The 18,449-nt window shown below is 52.4% G+C and overlaps 2 protein-coding genes across 3 annotated transcripts; one reads left to right on the top strand and one right to left on the bottom strand.

Annotated features, from left to right (window-relative positions):
* The first annotated feature begins 248 nt into the window (after positions 1-248).
* On the top strand, positions 249-4,896 carry ASB6 (ankyrin repeat and SOCS box containing 6). The gene is made up of 6 exons (XM_080927159.1): positions 249-450; positions 1,436-1,611; positions 2,444-2,550; positions 2,645-2,753; positions 3,273-3,359; positions 3,481-4,896. The coding sequence occupies exons 1-6, from the start codon at positions 338-340 to the stop codon at positions 4,143-4,145; spliced, it is 1,257 nt and encodes a 418-aa protein (XP_080783285.1). The 5' UTR covers positions 249-337; the 3' UTR covers positions 4,146-4,896.
* NTMT1 (N-terminal Xaa-Pro-Lys N-methyltransferase 1) lies at positions 4,890-17,129 on the bottom strand. 2 transcript variants are annotated; one of them, XM_080927160.1, is made up of 4 exons: positions 16,990-17,129; positions 7,679-7,882; positions 6,819-7,071; positions 4,890-5,530 (listed from the first exon to the last, which is right to left on the bottom strand). In XM_080927160.1, the coding sequence occupies exons 2-4, from the start codon at positions 7,838-7,840 to the stop codon at positions 5,274-5,276; spliced, it is 672 nt and encodes a 223-aa protein (XP_080783286.1). In that variant the 5' UTR covers positions 7,841-7,882; positions 16,990-17,129; the 3' UTR covers positions 4,890-5,273. The 2 variants fall into 2 exon arrangements, with proteins under 2 accessions (XP_080783286.1, XP_080783287.1); XM_080927161.1 differs by having other exon boundaries at positions 6,819-6,979; positions 7,743-7,882.
* Positions 17,130-18,449: the final 1,320 nt, after the last annotated feature.

Here is an 18,449-nt window from a genome sequence, read left to right as displayed (position 1 = left end):
TCCCATCAGGGACTGTGTCACACTTCTGGCGGGAGCCGGTCGGTTGCAGGGCCACACGCCCTCCCAGAGCTCGGACTCCTTCCAGCGGCCTCGCGGGGAATTTCAGGGAGGGGTGGAGCCGGGCCGTAATGATCGCCGCGAGGTCCTCCCCGTCGGCAGGGGGCACTGTAAATGCACACGCACCCTCAAAGGCCCGCACGGACCGGTAGTAGGGGCGGTAGGATAACTTCCGGTGCGGAACTGCGGCCTGGGAGGAGGCCCTGCTCACCGGCGCGGGGTCTGAACCGGTAGATCGGGAGGTGGTGGCGAGTGGGTGTCGGGACACGCGGCCTACGCCATGCCATTCCTGCACGGCTTCCGCAGGATCATCTTCGAGTACCAGCCCCTGGTGGATGCCATCCTGGGCGCCCTGGGCATCCAGGATCTGGAGCGGCAGGAGCCCTTGGACGAGTGAGTCCCTGCGGTCCCCTGTGGTTGTCGCGGCGGGAGCTGCGTGGCTGCGAGCTCGAGCTCCAGCCTGAGGCGGGTTCGCAGCGTCTTGCAGGGCAGAGGGCCTGGGCCCCGGCGCCCCTCCCTGTGCATGGATGCGGGAAGAGACGTCCTGGCTGGGGCCGACAGCGCTTTCTGCAAACAGCAGGCCACTCCGAGAGCCTGTGGGGAAGCAAGCCGGTGTGGTCCGTGTGCCCTGTGCAGAGTTCCTTGGGTACTCGGAGCGCTACGCCTTCGGAGTGTTTGTGCCACAGAGTCTGGCGAGCACTCACACCGGCATCGTGGTGTGGGATGCAGGGGTTAGGGTGGGGAAGAGGGATAGCATTGTGAGAACCGGGATTGCAGACGTTCAGTGTTACCAAGGATGTCTTTTCTAAACCACATCAGCTCTTCTGCGGCCTACTCCGTAAATGCAGTGCCAGGCATTTTCCAGAACTTGGAGGCGGGGCCGTAGGGCTGCACAACAAGGCGCTACTGCCCTCCCTTGGCAGAACCTAGCATATTCAAGAGGGCTGCCCCAGATAAGCGTGTGGTCAGATCTTGGGTCCCACCTGTTACAAGAGGTCTGGTGGGTGAGATTAGGAAGAAGGGCAAGTGAGGACAGTCGTGACAAGAAGGTGACTCTGAAGGTGGTGTTTGAGCTGTTGTCAGAGCTGGGGTAATGTATGGAGCAGACAGTGTCTAGGCCCAAGAAGCACACAGTAGGTAGTTTTGTCTAAGAAGGGTGAGAACTTTAGGGCCACCCCGAAGCTGGTGTGAGAGGTGACTGAACAGAGCCAGCCCTTTGACCACAAGTTGAAGGATGGCTTTGAAATCACTTCACGCTTTTGACCAAGAAAGAGTTGTGCCCCACGGAGCATGACGTTTGTGTGGGTGGTTTTGGAAGGGCATGCAGGCTATGGTCCCCAAGAGTCCCACTTTCTCTCTTCTGCCTCCTGGTGCATAGTTACGCTTCCTGCGAGGAGAGCCGGATCCTGGTCCTTACCGAGCTGCTGGAACAGAAGGCTCACTCCCCATTCTACCAGGAAGGTGTGAGCAATGCTTTGCTGAAGATGGCTGAGCTGGGCCTGACCCGGGCAGCTGCTGTCCTCCTGCAGAGCGGGGCCAACCTAAACTTTGAAGGTCAGCAGCATCCTGAGGATAGGGGTGGGGTGAGCAGGGCTAGGCAGCCAGGCCTGACCTCTGCTTCCCTTCGTCTCCAGGGCAACCTCCCTTGTTCTTTTCCTTTGGGTGGCTTTCTGGGGCCCCTTAGCACCTCTGTTCCACATCCTCTGCCGCGGAGAAAATACACTAGCAGTGCCCAGAGCTAAGGGAAGGTGATTTTCTCTACTCTGAGCTGTCCTGCAGGTTTTGCTCTGGCCCTAGAGGTGGGAGGATAAGCCACACTAGGTGTCAGTTACAGCAGGCTGCACAGGTTCCATAGGCATCAGGGATGATGATGTACCAGACACCTGCCTTGCCATTAGCTGTCACCCCTGGATGTAGGAGACAGGTAGGGCTGCCTATGAGCCAGTGGGGGCCAGCGCTGACCCCCACACATGCCTTCATGTCTCTCATTGGGAAGCAGGCTCAAAGGCTGCAGGGAACTTGGGAATCCTGCAAGCTACAGATAAGGAAGCAGGGGTGTTCCAAAGCCCTTCCACATGGTCAAGTGGCCTGGCTCTGGGACACATTCAGAAGGCTGAGCAGAAAGGATCTCTAGTGACCTTGGGCTACCTGGCTAGTGTGACCCTGGCTCAGGAAAACAAAGACTGGTTGGGCTGCTAAGCTCGCTGTGCATTCTCAGGAACAGCCCTGGGGTAAGGGAACTGGAGCCAGTGGAGGTGAGTTGCATTCCTATTGGAACACACAAGGACCTCATCTTCACACTTGAGGTGGGGCGTGCTGGGCAGAGGCTCTGAGGCTAGGTCCCGAACCTTCGAAAACAGACTAACCAGAACTTCCTTGCCTTCAGACCCTGTTACCTACTACACAGCCCTCCACATCGCTGTCCTGAGAAACCAGCCTGACATGGTGGAGTTGCTGGTGCGCCACGGGGCCGACATCAACCGGAGGGACCGGGTAAGAGACAGCTCCAGTCTTGGGTATGTTTAGTAGGTTTACCAACGGGCCTTCCAGGCCCCAGGCAACATGGCTGCTATCCCCTTTGGCTCAGATCCATGAGAGCAGCCCCTTGGATCTGGCCAGTGAGGAACCCGAACGCCTGCCCTGCCTACAGCGTCTCTTGGATCTTGGAGCAGATGTCAATGCAGCTGACAAGAATGGTAAGAGGCAGCTTAGCGGTTAAGAGCATGGGCTTCTTCCAGAGGACCCAGTTCAGTTCCCGGCACCTATATGACAGTGCACAGCTGTCTGTAACGGTAGTTCCAGGAAATCTGATGACCTTGTATGGTACACAAACATACATCATGCAGGCAAAGCAATCATATGTAAGATAATAAAAATTAGGTGCCACGGTGGGAGACTGGCCATCCTTGGAGCTGGATGCTGTTAAGGGTTTGGGAAAGACAGGCAGGTGTCTGGGTGCTGGCCCAGGTGCCAGTCTACCTGAGTCTAGAACCCAGAGGTTCTGGAAAGAGTGTGGTCACTGTCTGCACACTGCCCTAGGAGACATCTTTCAGAGGTGAGTATATGCAGCATCTGTGTGTGGATGCAGACGGGTCTTGCTTGGCCCTTTTGTTGCTGTTTTTGTGTGGATAAAATTAAGCCAGCAGGCTCTTCCCTCAGCCCTAAGAATCCTGCTTCCACCCACCTCTGGGTGTCATCCTCCCTCTGCTTCGTAGGGAAGACGGCACTACTGCATGCCCTGGCCAGCAGCGACGGAGTGCAGATTCACAACACAGACAACATCCGGCTCCTCCTGGAGGGAGGTGAGGTTCCCCATCTGCCCACAGCTGAGCATACACACACACACACACACACACACACACACACACACACGGTTGGTAAGGGCTGCTGGTCACCCCTCATTTCTGTTCCCATGACTTTCAGGGGCAGACGTCAAGGCTACCACCAAAGATGGGGACACTGTATTCACGTGCATCATCTTCCTGCTCGGTGAGACTGTCTGTGGGGACAAGGAGGAGGCCCCAATGATCAACCGCTTCTGCTTCCAAGTCACACAGCTTCTGCTGGCCCATGGTGCTGACCCCAGCGAGTGCCCGGCCCATGAGTCCCTCACGCACATCTGCCTCAAGAGCTTCAAGCTGCACTTCCCGCTCCTCTGCTTTCTGCTGGAATCAGGGGCAGCCTACAACTGCTCCCTGCACGGTCCATCCTGTTGGTCCGGCTTCAACCTCATTTTTGAGAGGCTCTGCTCGCACCCGGGCTGTGCCGAGGATGACAGCCACGCTGAGCTTCTGCATAAGGCTGAGACCGTGCTGGACCTCATGGTGACTAGCTCCCAGAGGCTGCAGCTGCCTGAGAACTTCAACATCCACCCTGTGGGTAGCTTAGCAGGGAAGATCCAGGCCCTTCATGACTCCCTGAGGCAGCTTGAGAGCTTCCCGCCCCCTCTCAAACACCTGTGCCGGGTGTCCATCCGGCTGTGCCTGCGACCGTGGCCTGTGGACACGAAGGTCAAAGCGCTGCCCTTGCCTGACAGGCTCAAGTGGTACCTGCTCAGTGCACACAGTGGTACAGAAGACACCTGCTGACAATCCCAGGATGGATCTGGGGTAGCCGAAGTCAGCCCGAGGGGAGACCTGGCACCTCTAACAGCCTTCGGCGCGTCCTTTTACCTGGGCAAGGCTTGCCCTTAACTGCTCTGAAACCACTAGGGTGGTGCCCTGGAGGCCAAAGGCATGGCTGCCTCCAGGGAGATTCCCACCCCCTCCCTCTAGGTATTTCACAACTGGAGGGGCCAGTGCAGACTGCCCTCTGTATTAGGAGCTGACCAGGCCCCTCAGATCTCTGGCAACTGTGTTTGGTCCCATGGGGGAGGCATGCCTTGGTTTTTTCAGGGACAGTGCCAAAATTCCTGGCCCATCCAGGAAGGCCCTACCATTTCTGCTGCCTCAGGTCTCACAGTGCCTTTGAGGAACTGGAGACACGGCTGAGGCCACCACAGGCTGCTCCTGCGGTCCTCAGGCACTGTGCTTGGTTGTAGCTCTGCGCATGCCACCAGGTCTCGGGGATGGTGCCTTCTTTTTAAAGGCATCATGGGCACAGCAGGACTTGTGAGGGGTTCCTCAGAATACACTGCTGAGACCAGAAGCTGGCTCTACCCTAGTGCCGAGCCCTTACAAGATCTTCCCAGTCAGCTTGGCTTTCGGGTTGTACAAATGCCTTTGGGAATGAGCAGAGATGATTAAATATATTTATAAGATTAGACTCCTAGTGTGTCATGTTCAAATGATCTGACATACATCGCACACAGACTGCCTGGGCATTTGGGAACAAGGGCTCACCCTTTTATTGGCTGCACATCCCTATCAGGGAGGAGCTCCCAAGGAGCTGCAGGCTGCTATCACCAAGAGGATTTGGGGATGTGACTATTCCTGTAAGTGGCACCTCCTTACCGTGTGTGGCTTGCCTGGCTGTCCCGGAACACAGCAGTCCACACACTTCCGGTCCTAGGCAACCAAGAACAAGTCTTTCCCCTTAGGCAGCTAGACCAGTGGGTGACAACTCAGCTTCCCATAGGCCCTGTAGGGAGTTGCCAGGGTGCTTTGGAGTGACAGGGCTGCACTGCCCCAGTCCAGGGCACACCTCCCCTGGGGCTTGTCCTTTCCCACTGGAGTCAATGGATGGCGGGTGTGTCTCTTGTCCTGCCAGCGCTGGCTTCATCTCAGGGCGAAGCTGTAGACGTGATAGATCTCATCTGGCAGGTTCTCCTGGCGCTCCTCGGCCAGGAGGCTGAGGCCTGCACTGCGGATGATCCGGTGAACCACCTCGAGGTCACGGCACACACTGCTGTCCACATCGTCCAGGATCACACCCTCCTGGGCCATGTTGTCTTTGATGACGATGATGCCATTGGGGCGCAGGCCCCGCTTGCAGCGGCGCAGAAACTCAGCCAGGTGCTGGTCCGTCAGGTGGCCTGGGGAGAACAGAGATGTGAGCACAAGCCCAGCAAGCTGTTGTCTCTCCTGATCTTAAGACCTATCTCATGTCAAAAGAGACCAGAGTTTGGGCATCATCCACACAAAAGCACAGCTGACACCTGTCCATCATATCTAGATCGGAGGGTGGAGCCGAAACCCCCCAAACAAAAGAGTCAAGCTCCCAGTGTTCCCAGCAGTATTATGCAGCCCCCTATGGCATGTGCTACAAGGTCAGCTGTGTGCATAGCAATCCAGATGAGCTGTCAGGTCACACAGGCATCCCCCGTACACTGGCTGGTTTTGCCAACTTGACATAAGCTGGAGTTATCCCAGAACAAGGAGGCTCCCTGGAGGAAATGCCTCCATGAGATCCAGCTGTAAGGCATTTTGTCAATTAGTGATCAAGGGGGGAGGGCCATCTCTGGCAGTACTGTGTTCTATAAGAAAGCAAGCTGAGCAAGCCAGGGGAAGCAATCCAGTAGCATGGCCTCTGGACCAACTCCTGCCTCCAAGTTCCTGCCCTGTGTGAGTTCCAGTTCTGACTTCCTTTGGTGATAAACAGCATGTGAAAGTGTAAGCTGAATAAACCCCTTCCTCCCCAATTTACTTCTTGTTCATGTTTTTTGTGCAGGAATAGAAACCCTGACTAAGACACCCCCAACCCCCTCTGCAAACAGCAGGAGTGCAGTTACATCCCTGGCCTGGCTGTGCACCATGGCACTCCACCACTTGGCAGGAGACCAACCTAAGTAAGGAGAGACATAGATACATAGATAGGTAGGTAGATAGATGATAGGTAGGTAGGTAGATATAGACAGGTAGGTAGATAGATTGATAGATAGATAGATAGATAGATAGATAGATAGATAGATAGATAGGAAGGTAGGTAGATAGATAGATAGGTAAATAGGTAGGTAAGTAGATTAGACAGACAGAAATGGTCAGTCACCATCTGGGTACTATGAAGGGAAGCAAGGTCCTTTGCAAGAACCACCAGTGCTCCTAACTGCTGAGCCATTTCTCTAGTTCCTGAGATAAACATTTAAAAATAAATCCTTACAAAGCTCATTTTCACATCTCCAAATTAGAGTCACCGAACATTTAAGATGGCCCCATCTAGAAAGCTGCTATTCAGCTGGCTTCAGGTATCTCCTCATAGTCCTAGGAAGCGGGAGGGGGCCGCTATCCAGCTGGCCAGCTCACTGTAGGAGCGGAACCAGGCCGGTGGAGCACCTGAGTGGCAGGGAGCACGGTGCATCTGAGGAAGAGCAGCAGGACCCTTACCTATCACCCACTGGATCCAGATCACGTCATAGGAGCTGGGCTCAGGGCTGAAGTCCTGCAGTCCACAGCAGAAGTAGTTCCTCACTCTCTTGCCCTCTTCCCCCAGGTAGGTCTTGGCTTTGGCCAGAAAGTCTTCCGTCACGTCAACCATGTCGACCACCCTGAAGAGCGGCAGGAGCAGGCGCTTGGTGATCCTTCCAATGCCGGCGCCACAGTCCAGGGCACAGGATGTCCCTGTCTTGTTCGGGCCTTCCTAAAACATAGGGGCAAGGTATGACCCACAGGGCCCTTCCCAGTGAGTCCCAGAAAGCTGAGTCAGGCTCCTGCACTGGTCTGTCACTGAAGGGCAAGCGGAACCCTTTCTAAGGTCACTTCAAGGTGACAGCTGGAAAAAAAAGGTGCACAATCACCTTTCACTCCAGAGCCCCCAGGAGCTCATAGGGTGATGATTCTAGGGGTGGCCAGAGGCCGTGTGAAGAAAGGGTAAGGGCCTCCCGCAGGGCTTGCCCCTGTGCTGCACAGGGCTGACACAGACAGACAGGGAGGACACAGACGGACAGCTGCATGAGGAGGAGTCACAGGACAGTCACTACCCATATCCCTCAGCACTCTTAGGCCCAGCAGTGACTATTCCCAGACTGCTAAGTTCCCAGTACATGGCCAGCTTCTGACTTGTGGTCCTGAGACAAAACTCACAGTCCACAAGTCGCACCCAGTGACCACCTAGCTCTTCGGGGCCTTGGCAATGACCAACAAGATGACCAGAAAACCTGCAGGGTGGTGTGTGGAAGAGGCTCCCCACACTGCCCCACCAGAGCCACAGCCTCTCCTCTCCTGGAGAGGACATCGGACCTGCCTACCCTTAAAAACCTCTGCAGAAACTTCCGGGAGCTGTTGAGGTCGATGTTGGAGATGTGGCCATACCCCCCGAGCATGCCGTCCACCGTGGGCGGAATCTGCTTCCAGTAGGTCTTGGCCTTCGAATAAAACTGTTTCTCATCTTCAATCACCTCGCTTGTCATGACGTCACCAGCCGCACAGTCGCCAGCCACTGCTCTGCTCCCCTGAACATGGAAGAGGCAGGGTGAGGGGGCACTGGATGACAGGAAACCTCCAGGGTACAGGCTGTACGGTGTGAGGCACAAACCTGCCCCAAGAAAGCAATATCCACCCACCCAGGCAGCCATCCCAACATCCCAGACATCCATGTGACTCTCTCGATAACCTACCACCTCAGGATCGGCAAAGGCCAGAGCAGTTCCTCTGCCAAGCACTAAGCTGTGTGGCCACAGGCACGAGCTAGGCACAAACAGGACCCCAACGGTAAGGATTAGGCTGCAGCACCCACACCAGCTTGTTCATATGTTGTGGAAGATACAGGATCACAACTGCGGGATGTGCTGGCTCCCCTTTGTCCCAGCTACCTCGAGGATCTGGGTTTCCAGTAGGAAACAAGGAAGCAGAAAGCTGCTAAACACAGCAGAAACCAAGAAACCCACTGTGCAGAAGAGGGATCTGGGGGGACACGGAAACTACGAACCCTGCCCAGGTCAAAGGGTCCAGGCACTGCTCTCCCTTCACTAGAACCCTGCGGTTCACACTTCACACCACGAGGGCCTTCAGTGTCATGTCTGATAGGCTAACGACAGGGGAAGGCCCGTAGGAGGCGACGGTGTGCCAGCTTGGAGTCGGCAAGAAAGCGAGGATGCCACAGGAACTTGGCCAGCCTTGGAGCTTCAGGTCTCGCCCCACCCACTCGGACACCACTATGACAGGTGGTGTCGCCTAAGTCACGCTCAACACTTAACAGTCAGCATAGGAATCTGGGAGCAGAAGTGCAAGGCCAGAGAAGAAAACAATAAAAAGGCTCACACCAGAATGGGGTGGGGGAGGGGCGCGGGCTGCTGGGAGGCCTCTGCCAAGTACTTTTGTGACTGGAAGGGAAAGGGACACAAGAAAAGCAGAGTAGCTTCATCTGTCACCAGCCCCCACTGTGCCACCACAACCACACTCTTCTGAAAGGGTTCGGGGCTACTTTCCATTTTTCATTTTTAAAATAAGAGTTGGGGCTGGAGAGATGGCTCAGTGGTTAATTACACTGACTGCTCTTCCAGAGGTCCTGAGTTCAATTCCCAGCAACCATGTGGTGGCTCACAACAATCTGTAATGGGATCTGATGCCCTCTTCTGGTGTGTCTGAAGACAGTGACAGTATACTCACATGTATAAAATAAATAAATCATTTAAAATTCCAGCAATTGGGAGGCAGAGGCAGGTTGATCTCTGTGACTTTGAGGCCAGCCTAGTCTACATAAAGAATTTCAGGCTAACCAGGGCTACGACGAGAATCCGTCTCAGAAGAAAAAAAGAGAAAAATCAAAACAAGTGTTCCCCTACTACATGAAACTGCACATGGATAGGGTCCAGGCAGTGTGGCAACCAGAGGCTAACTAAACAGAACCTGTGTTATGTGACAGGCCCCCACGCTGGCATCATGGCAGGCAGAGGCTGTTCTGAATCTGTGTGGACAGCAGTTGGCCCTGTGCAAAGACAGAGCACTCCAAGAAGGGAAGGGGAGGGATGGAGACACAGAGAAGAGGGAGGCTGACCAAAGCCACAAAGAGTTTTAACATATGCTAGAAAGTATGTGGGGTGCTGGGTGTGGTGGCCCACTTTCAATCCCAGCATTCCAAAGACTGAGACAGATGAATCCCGAGTTCAAGGCCTGCACAGAGAAACACTACCTTGAAAAACAAAAACAGATCAGGTGTGATGGTGGAGGCCCTCAGGAGACAGAGGCAGAAGGACCTCTGTTCCAGGCCAGTCTGGCTTACACAGCGAGCCGCACACCAGCCAGGGCTACAGAGTAAGACCCCCTTCTAGAAAGAACAGATGACTGATAGAACGAAGTCTCCAGCGCTGTGCAGCCACCACCCACGCACAATCAGCAAGAGCGTTTGTATCTCAAGAAAGCAGCATGCCTGCACGCAGTGTTGGCCACATACAAAAGGAGCGACCCCAGCGGTCAGGGGTGTTGTATGGTCAGTTCCTGGAAAGAACGACTTTCCTCCTGCAGTCAGGTCTGGTCCTAACATGGAGTTTACGTTGTCCCTTGGGTTTCTAAGAGGGATCTGAAACGGAGGCTGAAGTTGTGGTTTTTAGGACAGGTGTTGGCACTGCCGGCTGCTGGTCCTATAGCTATAGGTTCCAGATGAGACTTTTTTATTCTGGAAGAGGAGTCCTCTATTGTGCCCATGACACACCATTAAGCCCAAACCTTCCCAGCCTGTTTTTGTCCCTTTTCCGTTAGGGATGGAGATGGGGTTCCTCCCCCACGTTGAGCCCACCAATTCCCCGGGTGTCGGGCAAAAACAGCTTCCTGCACCACTTGAACCTGAAAAAGGTGGCATTCCCAGAACCGGACAATGTCAAAGTCTGTACCTCTCTCCCTACGTCTCATGGGACCTTTTGGGGCCTCTTAGAATCCATTTGGTGGTAAACAGCTTGATGAGGGCTTGTATCTGCTGAAGTCTGATGGCCCAGCCGAGCAAGTGTGAGGAATAGGCAGATAAAACGCTTTGGGACACACCACTGTTTAGGGTGCATGTGAGGCGAGTTTTTGAGTTCTTAGCCTTAGTGGGTCTTGTGGGTGGGCGGCAGCTCGCCAGTCTAGTGCTGGCCTCAGATGTGCAGTGGTCAGCAGGTTTTACGTGGGAGCGGTGTATCCAAACCAGGACCGCATCGACCTTGACTGTTCTTAGTGTGGTCAGGATTAAAATGTATGGTCCCTTCCAGCCAGCTCCAATGTCTCCTCTTGGTGACTTTTAATGAATGCTATACCCATAATAAGGCACGTAGGGAGGAAAGAAACCTTTGATCATCCAATTCAGCTAGGACTTCTGCTTTTATATTGTGTGGCAGAGGTGGGGTCCTAGCACACACAACTTCAAAGGGACTTAATCCTAGAGTATAGGTGGATTCCGAACCCTAAAGTGAGTGAAGGGAAGGAGAAACCTCCAGACACCCAGCTGAGGGTTAATTTACTTAAGGCCTCCTTTAAGGTCTGATTCCTTCTCTCTACTTGACCTGAGCTTTGGGGGATGGTACACACAATGGAGTTTCCAATGTGTCCCCACAGCCTTGACTAACTCTTGGGCTACCCGAGAGACAAAGCAGCCAGGTCCCTTGTCTGACCACATTAGTACAGGAAGGCCATACCTCAGGATGATGTCTTCTAACAACTTCTCGGTCACCACCTCAGTGGTCTCACGTTTGGTGGGATTGTCCTCTGTCCATCTGGAAAATGTATCCATCAACACTAGCAAGTACCTGAATGTGTGTAAGTCAGGCTTGACTTCTGTAAAGTCAGTCTCCCAGTTTTCTCCAGGCTCAGTTCCTCTCCCTGGACCCCAATCTGGAGGTCTCTTCATGCTCGGCGTTGACTACATGGCAGGTGGAGCACCAGGTGATAGCTTCCTCTGGTTTTGGTCAAAGACTTTAAGGTGCACTCTTTGGAGTACTACTCTTTACCCTACGTGGGTGCTCTGGTGTACGCCACATTCTCTGGCTAGCAGAGTCTGAGGGGAAGCTAACCCTTCCATCATGGGGGTCCTATACCACCCCCTTTCCTTGCATGCACTGTGCAGGCAACATGGATGTCACCACCCAGGGCAGCCAGGCCACTAGGGTAGTGGTGACCTGGACTGCTGCCTCCTGGGCCATCATATTGGCCTAGTTGTTTCCTCTAAGGATGGTTGTCTCCCTTTTGGTGTCCTGGGCAGTGTGTGACTGTTACTTTCTCAGATAGCCACACTGTTGGCAGAAGGTTCAGGATCTCCAGCTATTTTTGAGAGTTTTTCCTTCCGAGGTGAGAAGCCCTCTTTCTTTGTAGATGGCCCCATGAGCACACACGGATGCAAAAACATACAGGTTGTCTGTAAATAAGAGTTCTTTTTTTCTTGGCCTAGCTGTAGGGCCTTGAGGTTCAGTCTTGTCCCTTGTAGGTGGCTCAGAATCTGAGCAGCCATGTAAGGGACCATCCAGGTCCAGGCCAGGGATCAGGGTTGCCGGGTTAAGGGTGCTGCTGCTACTGAACTTGATTCGGGGAGGGTTCAGGAACATAGCCTGGTAATGGGCCAGCCTGGCATTGGTCAGCCACCCGTCAGGGGGATGCTTGTGAACTCCTTCAATGGCTAGTCACCTCAAGGGTCTGGAACACAGTTAGCTTGTCTCTGACCAGCAAGGCTGTAGCCACTAATCTGGACAGAGGCCATTCAGTCACCACTGGGTCCAGTCTTTTTGACAGATATGGCACTGGTCTTCTCCAGGGCCCGAGAGATCGGTTCAGAACCCTTTTTGCGAATCCTTTCTCTTCGTCCACACTTAAGTGGCTTGGCAACTTCTGGCAAGGTCCGTGCAGAAGCATCTTGTAGGTGGCTTTCACATTGCTAAATGTCTCCTCCATTTGCTTAGTCCATTCCAATGAAGCTTTTTCTCCACTGGTTGCCTCATACAGAGGACGGGCCAATTCAGCAAACCCAAGGACCCCAGCTTTCCCCAGGAACTGCCTTATTTCTCGGAGATTGGTAAGCCAGAGATCCTTAGAATAGATCTTCTATTAATAGATGATCTATCGACAACCATCCTCCCCACATCTTGAGTACATATGCTAGGTAGGTTTCTCGAGTTGTCAAAGCTAAACTTTCTTGGCAGACACATGGTACCCCTGTCTTCCCAATGTTTCGGGGAGTTCCTTAGAGGTGGCTTTACAGGCCCCCCATAGTGTCAGCAGCAATTAGCAAGTCGTCCAAATACTGCAACAGACTGGCATTTGGGTGGGTTTGCTGTGCTTGCCCAAATCCTCATGGAGAACCTCATCAAAGATGCTAGGGGAGTTTTTGAACCCTTGGACTGTGTCCAATTCAGCTGTCCACTGTATCCTTCATCTGGGCCTAGCCACTCAAAGACAAAGAAGGGCCAAGCTGAAACTCACCCTTAAGATCCAGGATGGTACAGCATACTTAGTATGCATGCCATTTTCCCTACTGGCTCTTCTTGCCAAAACTTCCCCACCCCCCAGCCCCATTTCCTCTCCTGCGGCACCCTCCCTCAGATTTCCTGATGGTTGGTAACAGGGGAATGGAGAGAGAACTTCCTCTTCAACATCTCCTGAGGGGAGCAGGATGGCATAGAGGGGCACTGATGGCCTGGGGACCTCTCTCCTTTTCTCCACTGTCATGGTCCTAGAGGGAGGAAGGTGGGGTTTTAACCAAGCAGGAGGCTCTTTCACTAGGGTCTGATAGGTGGTTATAGAGACAGCCTAGTGCAGGTGGCCTGGCTATCCATAGACAATGTCCTTAAACTTTAGTCTATCCCACATGGGCCAGTAGTTTCTGCAAAAGACAGGCAGCTTTTTTCTTTCCTATATGAGGTCTTCGGCTGGCTGCTAATTTACAAACTTCCTTGAAATGATCTAACATAAGACTCAAGGGAGTGGAACTAGTTTGGCCCATTTCTAGAATCAAGGCAGTTGCAAATAGACGGACACAAAAGGATGGTACATACAGAAATACACTGGTACAGCATGTGAAAAAGATCCAAAGTTCAGAATGAAGGCCTGTCCCTCGAGTAGGTCCAACCTGCACCGTTCTATCAGAACTACCGGTGGGATCAAGTCCCTTTCAGGTGGGACCTACCTTCAAGTGTCCTTCAAGTGTGTCAGAGTGGTGTGGCTTCCACCGGTGCGTCTGCCTGGACCACCTGGGGCCTCCAGTAATTGGCTTAAGCCACCCACAGACTCAGACCGTCTGGACATACAGGGACACAGAGTACTTACTCACTTACCAGCCAGTGGTCAAACACTCAATGTGACGAAGGTCTTGGGGGTGCTTCCTGGCCCATGCATCAAAATGTTAAGTCTGAAAGCGCCAAATGCAGACCACCACTCACATATGCAATTGGCAAGAGTCTTTTTATTTCAAGAAAGCAAGAAGTCTGCATGCAGACAGAGGTGGCCACACCAGAAAGAGATGTGCAGGGCATCTTATAGGGAACTAGGGGACTTTCGGCTGGAATTAGGTAATCTAAAACTTTCCTGGTGAGTGCTAGAGATGTCACTTGGGTCACTTTCTGATTGGCTTTCTGATTGTGTCTAGGTGGTCAGTGGACTGCATTTTTGTGTCGTGAATACCTAACCACAGGATAAGATACCCAAATCATACAAGACTGTCCAACACAGATGACCCATCCTAAGATACGATTGTTCCCTATACTTGTGGTTATCTCCTGGTTCTTTGGATGAGGCATTTTATGGCCTCGTTCTTGGGATTTATGGTCTGTTCCTGGATCTGGTGAGTTATGGCCTCGCTCCTTAGACTGATGACTTGGGGAGGGTTTTATGGTCAGTTCCTGGAACAGATGTCTTCCCTCCTGAAGTCAGGCCTGGTCCTTCAGTGGGTTTATGTCCTCCTCTCAACAGTAGGGCGGACTGGCTTGGAATCCGGCTCTGCCTACCAGCTGTACAAGCTCAGATAGAAAGGACCCTTGGCAAATATGGTGTGTTACACGGGTATACTCCTAGTATTCCGGAGTCTGAGGCAGAAGGATCAGCGGATCAAGACTAGTTTAACTACACAGTAAGACCCTGATTCAAGAAACCAAAAACATTTCAGTTGGCAGTGTTTGCCTAATATGCACAAAAACCCGGGCTCAAGCCTCAGGACCCCCCCCCAAACTGGACATGCTGTGGATGCCTGATTATAATCCCAGCACTTCAAAGGCTGAAGCAGGCAGGTCAGGAGTTCAAAATCAGACTTGGCTACAAAGTTACTTTTAGACTACTTGAAACACTGTCAAAAAATGAATTAAAAAAAAAAAAGGAAGAAGAAGCAACTTGGGCTGCAGTTGGGCAGCCCCTCACCTCCACCTCTCAAAATAAATGAATAAAAAACAAGAAAGATACTCTGCTATAAATTATTCTTAGCATAAACATAAACAGTGAATTTAAACGGGCTGTATGCATTTCTTTACCTTCACCTAGTCCCTAATAACACAAAGAAAGCCAAGATTTATTTAAATCTGCATCTCAGTAGCTGAGCAGTTAAAAGCTCTACCTTAGCCTTCTATGGTAAACAGGCTGCCACCAGCCTCATCCCACGTGATCTCTCTCCTGAACCTCTCCTCAGGTGCTCCAAATTCTCCATCCTCCTGGATGATCTGAATCTCTCCCTCTCCTTCCTCTGGTTGGCAGATGTTCCGCCCTATTCTCTATTCTGCCCAGCCATTGGGTGATCAGAATTGATTGACAAGGCAGAGAATAAATGGTAAAAACTGTTACCCAGACTTAAGACTGGAGATTCTTGGTATAAGCATTACAGTGCTGTGTCCACATAGCAAGGCGTACAGAGGACGGAGAAATCAGCATTTGAACAACACAGGAGGAAACCTATTATGCCTACGCTGGACCTCAGTGTTTTTCCTCCTCCTCTTCACTATGAGACCATGGCTGGTCTGGAACTCACTCTGAACTTCATAGAAAAGCAGTAGTTATTAAGCGAGCCTCAGAATTGCAGGTTCCACTGGGTAAGGCATATACTTTCTTGAGCTTGATAGATTCCCACTATCAGGTTCAGCTGTTAGAGCACTGGCTGCTCTTCTCAACATCCCACAATTGACCAGCTTGAAACCACCAGTCACTCCAGTTCCTGGTGATCTGATACCATCTTTTGGCCTTCAAGGACTCTGCATGCATATGTGTGTGTGTGTGTGTGTGTGTGTGTGTGTGTATTTCCCCCACAGACATATAATCAAATATAAATCAAATATAAAAATAAGAGATTCTTTTTAAAAAGCCTCAAACACGGGGGTTGGAGAGATGGCTCAGCAGTTAAGATCACCAACTACTCCAGAGGTCCTGAGTTCAATTCCCAGCAACCACATGGTGGCTCACAACTGTCTGCAATGGAATCCAGTGTGCTCTTCCGGTGTGTCTGAAGAGAGCGACAGTGTACTCATATACATAAAATACATAAATCTTAAAGCACAATTTTTTCTTTTCCTTCCTTTCTTTCTGGTTTTTGGGAGAGGGTTTCTCTGAGTGCCCTTGACTGTCCTAGAACTCACTCTGTAACCCAGGATCCACCTGCCTCTGCCACCACCTCCGCCATGCTCAAACATAATTAAAAAGATCAAGTAAGGAAAGTGTTAACATCTCCAAAATACACAGACCCTGGTAAAGTTGGGACCCACCTATGATGTCACGTGGCCGGTGCACTAATGGTCAGTCCAGAACGTGCAAACAAGCTCCCTGTACACCCAGAACTACCACACAGCAGCAGACACTGACCTTTCGATTATGTGGCTTCTGGCCTTCAGCAGAACATTCCACAAGTACCCCACATAGCACACACACACACACACACACACACACACACACACACACACACACACGCACGCACACACAGAGAAACCAGTTCAAGGAAACGATGTGTCTTAAAACACCACTTGGGAAAGAAGGACCAAAAGGATGGACTGGATTCAGGTTTCTTAGTCCTGGACCCTCTTAGGCGTTAGTCCCCAAGCACTGAATGACCAGCCCATGCATTACTGCCATCAGCGACATCATCTCAACCAAGGCCTGTGACATCACCTGTTCTAGGCCATTATCAAAAGGATCAAAGACCAAAATGATCACACAGTTCGTGGAGCAGCAAAGCCTGGACTTCTCGAGATCGCAGTCTCCCCGAAAAGAGGCTGACCTTGGCCCCAAGGGCTCATGGCAGTAACTATGTTGGCCAGAGCTGTAAGCAGTTAAACGTGACAGCAACCTGTGCATCCAAACATTTAACTGCGAGGACGTGAGCCAAGCCCTGCGCCGATTCCTCACACCAACCTTGCAGTGGTTGCTTCTTTATCTCAGAGGGGAAACTGAGGACTGGAAAGTGATTTACAGGCGCCGTTGAGGAAGGTATGTCTTGCCAGCCTCCAACAACGTGGATTCCTTTAACCCAATCCGTGGTTACCTGCCCAGGTCTGGTCGGTGAGCCTCCGTGGGACATGCACGTGAGCCAGGCCCTGGTCACTTGACGACAGGGCCTCACCGCTTTAGACAGTTGGGGTGAGAACCTCCCTCCTCCCTGGCCGCGCGTCCCCTCTGCCAGCCTCACACTACTCACCTAGTTAGGGGCTCCAGGGACCTGAGAGACAAGGACGGGTTGAGGAAGAGGCTGGCAAAGACCGTAACCCGCGGCAGGGGCCACCACTCTACCGGACCAGACACCTCGCGGCCTCTGCCTTTGTCCGCACACGTCACTTCCCCAAGACTGGAGGGGGTTGGACTCAAGCTCGCTCCGCCTCAAGGCCATTTCACCCCGCCCCGAGACTGGCTCATCCCGCTCCACAGACAGACAGTCCCTCCCCAGTGCCGCATCCCACAGCCAGCTCACTCCGTCCCACATCCAGATCCCCCCTCCCCACAGCCTTCACGGCCCTCTCCAGGGCCTGCTCACACCTCTCCACGCCTAGCTCACCCCTCCCCAAGACCGGATTACCCCGCCCCACGGCCTGTTCACTCGGCAACTCCAGATCTTCCTTCTGCACGACTAACTCGCCCCTCCCCACGTCCCGTTCGCCCAACCACAGGACTAGATAGTTCCGCCCCACAACCAATTCGCCCCTCCCCATCGCTACCTCTGTCGTCCCCTCTCTAGGCCACTTCACCCCGCCCCTCGGCCAGCTCACCGGACTCCAAGGCTTGATTGATCGCCACATCCTTCGGCCAGATCGCTCTTTCCTGCGGGCTCCTAACCCAGTTTTTTTTTTTTTTGTTTTTGTTTTGCCCACGGGCAAGGCCCTCCTGGACTTCATGGTGAAGAATCCACAGCTGGTATCTTCGGTCCGAAGTACGTGCACCAACTCACTTGAGGGTGTAGCTCATTTAAGCGTCTGAGTGCTGGCCACAAACTTCTGGATCCTTCTGCATCAACGACGCGGTTGCTGGGGTTACAGGCACGCGCCACCACCCGTCATAAGGCTAGATTCTTAAAAAAAAGAAAAAGAGGATTAAAGGACATTGTCGCTCAAATCCACTCAACTCATTCCCTCTAGTACCTTAAAATAATGCACCAACCCAGAAAAGAGAACAGGAAAGACAAGGCTTTGACAGAAGCAAGGGTTGCCAAGCCAAATAAAGCAGAAATTCAGAAGTTTCCCCTCCAGAGGACTGCTCTTTCCTGTCCTCATAGACAATCTGCACCGAGTCCTGAAGGAAAGATGATCTTGCTGCAAATAAATCCATTAACTGCCTCGGAATTCTAAGTTGCCTCTTCTAAGCTACAATGCTCTGGGGGTTAAATTTGTGGGATTTGCAGATTTAGGCTTGAGCCTAGTAGCATTTGCAGTGGGCTCACAAGCAATGAAGGTTATCATAATAACTATTTTTGCCTTAAACTCACCTCTGTAAGCCCCCACTCCCACCCCGTGTTAGACGCGCCTATAATTTCCTGGGCTCTCTGCATACAGGAGGCGCTTAAAGTTGTGTTTGCTTTTATTTACTCATTTTTCTTTTTGAATCAGTGCCTTGCTAGGTAACCGGAATTGTCCTGGAACTCAGAGTGGTCCCCCTGCCTTTGGAATG

The sequence above is a fragment of the Micromys minutus genome, assembly GCF_963924665.1.
Source record: "Micromys minutus genome assembly, chromosome: 13".
Classification (NCBI taxonomy): Eukaryota; Metazoa; Chordata; class Mammalia; order Rodentia; family Muridae; genus Micromys; species Micromys minutus.
Note: the sequence above shows the minus strand (reverse complement) of the source record. Positions and strands in the feature narration are given on the sequence as shown.